Consider the following 5,842-nt stretch of genomic DNA (forward strand, 5'->3'; position numbering starts at 1 on the left):
TTTGGCATGGGTCCTGAGATCCTCAAAAGGTTCTACAGCTGCAACATCGAGAGCATCCTGACTGGTTGCATCACTACCTGTTACGGCAATTGCTCGGCCTCTGACCGCAAGGCACTACAGATGGTAGTGCGTACGGCCCAGTACATCACAGGGGCTGACCCCAGCCACCCCAGTCATAGAGTGTTCTCTCTACTACCGCATGGCAAGCGGTACTGGAGTGCCAAGTCTAGGACAAAAAGGCTTCTCAACAGTTTTTACCCCCAAGACATAAGACTCCTGAACAGGTAATCAAATGGCTACTCGGACTATTTGCATTGTGTGCCCCACCCCCTAACCCCCCTAACCCCCCCAAACACTCTTTTTACGCTACTGCTACTCTCTGTTTATCATATATGCATAGTCACTTTAACTATACATTCATGTACAGTGGGGCAAAAAAGTATTTAGTCAACCACCAGTTGTGCAAGTTCTCCCACTTAAAAAGATGAGAGAGGCCTGTAATTTTCATCATAGGTACACTTCAACTATGACAGAGAAAATGAGAAAAAAAATCCTGAATATCACATTTGCAAATTATGGTGGAAAAAAGGTATTTGGTCACCTACAAACAAGATTTCTGGCTCTCACAGACCTGCAACTTCTTCTTTAAGAGGCTCCTCTGTCCTCCACTCGTTACCTGTATTAATGGCACTTGTTATCGTATAAAAGACACCTGTCCACAACCTCAAACAGTCACACGCCAAACTCCACTATGGCCAAGACCAAAGAGCTGTCAAAGGACACCAGAAACAAAATTGTAGACCTGCACCAGGCTGGGAAGTCTGAATCTGCAATAGGTAAGCAGCTTGGTTTGAAGAAATCAACTGTGGGAGCAATTATTAGGAAATGGAAGACATACAAGACCACTGATAATCTCCCTCGATCTGGGGCTCCACGCAAGATCTCACCCCGTGGGGTCAAAATGATCACAAGAACGGTGAGTAAAAATCCCAGAACCACACGGGGGGACCTAGTGAATGACCTGCAGAGAGCTGGGACCAAAGTAACAAAGCCTACCATCAGTAACACACTACGCCGCCAGGGACTCAAATCCTGCAGTGCCAGACTTGCCCCCCTGCTTAAGCCAGTACATGTCCAGGCCCGTCTGAAGTTTGCTAGAGAGCATTTGGATGATCCAGAAGAAGATTGGGAGAATGTCATATGGTCAGATGAAACCAAAAATATAACTTTTTGGTAAAAACTCAACTCGTCGTGTTTGGAGGACAATGAATGCTGAGTTGCATGCAAAGAACACCATACCTACTGTGAAGCATGGGGTGGAAACATCATGATTTGGGGCTGTTTTTCTGCAAAGGGACCAGGACGACTGATCCGTGTAAAGGAAAGAATGAATGGGGCCGTGTATCGTGAGATTTTGAGTGAAAACCTCCTTCCATCAGCAAGGGCATTGAAGATGAAACGTGGCTGGGTCTTTCAGCATGACAATGATCCCAAACACACTGCCCGGGCAACGAAGGAGTGGCTTCGTAAGAAGCATTTCAAAGTCCTGGATTGGCCTAGCCAGTCTCCAGATCTCAACCCCATAGAAAATCTTTGGAGGGAGTTGAAAGTCCGTGTTGCACAGCAAGAGCCCCAAAACATCACTGCTCTAGAGGAGATCTGCATGGAGGAATGGGCCAAAATACCAGCAACAGTGTGTGAAAACCTTGTGAAGACTTACAGAAAACGTTTGACCTCTGTCATTGCCAACAAAGGGTATATAACAAAGTAATGAGATAAACTTTTGTTATTGACCAAATACTTATTTTCCACCATAATTTACAAATAAATTCATAAAAAATCCTACAATGTGATTTTCTGGATTTTTACTCTCATTTTGTCTGTCATAGTTGAAGTGTACCTATGATGAAAATTACAGGCCTCTCTCATCTTTTTAAGTGGGAGAACTTGCACAATTGGTGGCTGACTAAATACTTTTTTGCCCCACTGTACATACTACCTCAATTGGGCCGACCAACCAGTGCTCCCGCACATTGGCTAACAGGGCTGTCTGCATTGTGTCCCACCACCCGCCAACCCCTCTTTTACGCTACTGCTACTCTCTGTTCATCATATATGCATAGTCACTTTAACCATATCTACATGTACATACTACCTCAATCATCCTGACTAACCGGTGTCTGTATGTAGCCTCGCTACTTTATAGCCTCTCTACTGTATGTAGCCTGTCTTTTTACTATTGTTTTATTTCTTTACTTACCTATTGTACACCTTTTTTGCACTATTGGTTAGAGCCTCTAAGTAAACATTTCACTGTTAGGTCTACACCTGTTGTATTCGGCGCATGTGACAAATAAACTTTGATTTGATTTGAATTAGGTCATTATTGTGGAGTAACTATAATGTTGTTGATTGACCCTCAGTTTTCTACCATCACAGCCATTGAACTCTGTAGCTGTTTTAAAATCACCAATGGCCTCATGGTAACATCCCTGAGCAGTTTCCTTCCTGTCTTGTAGCTCAGTTCAGAAGGAAGATTGTATCTTTGTTGTATCTGGGTGGTTTAATACATCATCCACAAAATAATTATTAACTTGAACATGCTTAAAGAGATCTTCAATGTCTGAATTGTTATTGTTACCCATCTACCAATATTTATGAGGCTTTCGAAAATCTCCTTGGTCTTTGTAGTTTAATCTGTGCTTGAAATTCAATACTTGACTTAGGGACCTTACAGATGTTGTATGTATGAGGGACAGAGGAACGGGTAGTGAGTTGATGTAAATTGTTATGTGATTTGTTAAGCCAAATTGTACTCCTGAACTAATTTAGGCTTTCCTAAACAAATAGTTCATTTGTAAACTGTATAATTTTCTTTTCACTTTGACAAGTAGGGAGTCTTTTTTTTTTCTTTAGATCAATGACAATAAAAATCACAATTAAATCCATTTCAATCCCACTTTGTAAATGCAACACAATTTTAAAAAAATCTATGGTTGGTGAATACTTATGATATCCACTGTAAGTCTCATGTAGCAAATTAGTAATTACATTTTTTGTTGATCAAATTTGACACACTCATTGACTTCCATACAAAAATTCCTCACATCATGGTCTTATTTTTGTGAACAGATTTTGGGCGGAGTAAACCCTCTTCCTGTTCAGTTTATCCCAGTGTTACATCCAAGGTATGCCTTGCTTTAACCTGTTATATATGTATCCCAATTGCATTTAAAAGTAAGTGCAGGTGTTCACATCAACAACAACAAATGATAATTAAACAAACCAAAGAAATATACTGTTAAACTTTATTCTTTCTACATACATTCTATTTTGGTGTACTTTGTGAAAATGAGGCTGATGAGAACTAATTGTTACACACCATGGCTACATTTACACAGGAAGCTCAATTATGATATTTTGGCATTGGTCATTTTTTGCAATTGGTTAATAATTGGGCAAAAGCTTAGAGTTGGGCTGCCTGTGTAAATTCACCCTATGTAACTCAATGTATTGTTTAAAGAGTGAACGATTAGTGTGCGAAAATACACTTTGGGGGGGTCGTCATCTGACATGGCTTCTCATTCAACACTCGGAGAAGTAGCTAGAGGCATCCGTCATGACACATTCCTTCTGGAAGAGCAGCTTAAACCTATACGGATCATTAAAACAATATTAATGATTACATCAGAAAGCGTTTCCATTTCCATGTTCAGTTACACCCCTAGAGGTGCTCGCAAAAAAAATCACTCAAGGACATCCTAAAGTGACATTCTAATATCATTTTTCACACGTTTAAACATTGAATGCCAGCCCATTTCAACTCAACATGACGGAAATAGAATAGATTTCTGTTTAAAATTGAAAACACACATTTTGCATTTGCATAACTTACATTCTCATTAAAGCCATTTTATGATCCCTGGGCCCACTTTCCCTGTTTAAACGAAAAAAGGACAATCCAAAAGTTAGTAAGAATTGCTGCACTTGCACACGGTATATTAACACAATAAGAAAATGGAGAAAAAGCATCAACCTCAAAACCAAACACTTACACTGTCTGTTTGATTGTCTCCACACAGTCCAAGTCGTCACTGATGTCGTCGTCAATCAAATCTTGAGAGAGAAAAAAAAGGCGCAACAGGGATACACCACTGACTCTCGAACAAGACATTTTAATAAAAAAACAAACTCAAGATCAAATCTAACATCCAACTACTCTATTAATGATCTTGTTGTGTTATTTGTCATATTTCGTTTCGATAGGACAATTTTATTGAACTCACCACTGCAGTTCATCTGGCAAAGGTTCAGAGACGGAGTGGAGCCGTTGGCACAGATCACACGGTCGCTCAGCTGAAACAAGCCGTAGAGGGTCCACATGGTCTCTTCTTCGCTGGAGTCTTCTTTTCTGGAGTCCTCTTTTGATGGGCTGGACTGATGACTTTCAGTGGATGAATCCCCGTGAGAATCCCCAGTGTGTCTCTTATCCCTCCTAGGAGGGTGCTCCGGGTGGGTAGGACGGGTCGGGCGGTTATCATCCTTAGCAGGGCGGGTAGGGCTGTCATCATCATCCCTCCAAGGAGTCACAAAACTGGTGTTGAAACCTGTGGCCTTCTCTACGTGGCAGACGACTGGAAGAGGCAATGACAATTGAGAGTTACTTTACAATCGGACTCCTAGGGGCCGATTTCCCATACACAGATTTAGCCTAGTCTTGGAATAAGAAGCCATTTCAATGAAGAATCTCGAGAAATGTTTCTTAGTTCAGGACTAGGCTTAATCCGTGTTCCGTGAAACCAGCCCATAGCATTTAAGAAATTGTTCCGATTGTTGAATGAAAAAAATCATTGAGTTATGTTATGTAACTTACTTTTTGCCACAAAGTCCTTGTTTGTCAGATAATTCTCTCTGGCTTTCTCAGTCAGGTTGAATTTGAAGGCCGCCTCCTCCAATAAGCTCTTCAGCTCACATTTTGAGAGGATCCGTCCCTCAGACAGACTGGGAACCATCAAGACTGCTACAGCCAACACCAGCAGCATCTGCATCTTCATGTTGTCTCTGTCTGGTCTTTCCTCAATTGTGAGGAGGAAGACGAGAGTTGCACAGTAGATATACTCGTGGCGCCCTAGCCCCTTGAGAGTGACCTTTGACTAAGACTCGTTCTTGTCTCCTTTAAAAAAAATCCAAGGTAAGGCAATACATCTGGCTCTCTGAAATGAGTCAAAGGACTACCTAAAAGATCCACCCAGTGTTGTGTTTCACCATTCCATTCAGGCCTCTAGGAAAATGTGTTACAAACGGCTATTGGATGGTATCACAAAGGGTTTTCCTTTGTGTGACACCTGAGAAGTAAGTTGGGCATTAATTAGATTGACACACACAACAATTCTCACGGGTATCTCATGACCACGACTGAGAATTAAAGATCAGCGTCTCTTCATTTTCATGTTCTGACGGGTCACATGACACCAGCCCAAGAGTAATACGAGACCCATGAATGTGGTTTGTTTTTATGCATTGTTTTCATGTGTACTGCTCATGTAAGGGATACCGTGTTTGCAGACAGATAACTTGTCTGGAATAAACAACGAAAGCTTACAAGGACAATCACATAACTACTCACATTCACATTGAACTCTGCGGGTATACGAAAGATAATGGGGGAAAAAGTAGGACATGTTACAAGTACAGCTCTAGGGAACAACAAAGGCAGCAAGATGGCATCTGTTGGTTTCAGCTTCCTTATTCCTGGCTGTTGCAGGAGAGGATATTGTCTATTGGTCTGTGCTAACCCATTGAAGTTGAAACGTAAAGTGGGTAAGGTTAGGGTTAGGTTATG

At 41.4% G+C, this 5,842-nt stretch overlaps 1 protein-coding gene across 1 annotated transcript; it reads right to left on the reverse strand.

The window, feature by feature from the left end:
* Positions 1-3,290: 3,290 nt before the first annotated feature.
* LOC115103885 (uncharacterized) lies at positions 3,291-5,107 on the reverse strand. Its single transcript, XM_029624911.2, has 5 exons — positions 4,874-5,107; positions 4,287-4,634; positions 4,056-4,116; positions 3,896-3,937; positions 3,291-3,652 (listed from the first exon to the last, which is right to left on the reverse strand). Exons 1-5 carry the CDS (start codon positions 5,052-5,054, stop codon positions 3,586-3,588), a joined length of 699 nt encoding a protein of 232 aa, XP_029480771.1. The 5' UTR covers positions 5,055-5,107; the 3' UTR covers positions 3,291-3,585.
* Between the last annotated feature and the right edge of the window lie 735 nt (positions 5,108-5,842).

The sequence above is a fragment of the Oncorhynchus nerka genome, linkage group LG21 (assembly GCF_034236695.1).
Source record: "Oncorhynchus nerka isolate Pitt River linkage group LG21, Oner_Uvic_2.0, whole genome shotgun sequence".
Lineage (NCBI taxonomy): Eukaryota > Metazoa > Chordata > Actinopteri > Salmoniformes > Salmonidae > Oncorhynchus > Oncorhynchus nerka.

Excerpts from the sequence above, each read along its gene's own strand:
- LOC115103885 (XM_029624911.2), bottom strand. The coding sequence starts at position 5,054 with ATGAAGATGCAGATGCTGCTGGTGTTGGCTGTAGCAGTCTTGATGGTT. Across the intron at positions 4,635-4,873 it reads CAAGGACTTTGTGGCAAAAA|TCGTCTGCCACGTAGAGAAG; the intron begins GTAAGTTACATA and ends TGCCTCTTCCAG. Across the intron at positions 3,653-3,895 it reads AAAATGGCTTTAATGAGAAT|GTTTAAGCTGCTCTTCCAGA; the intron begins GTAAGTTATGCA and ends TGATCCGTATAG.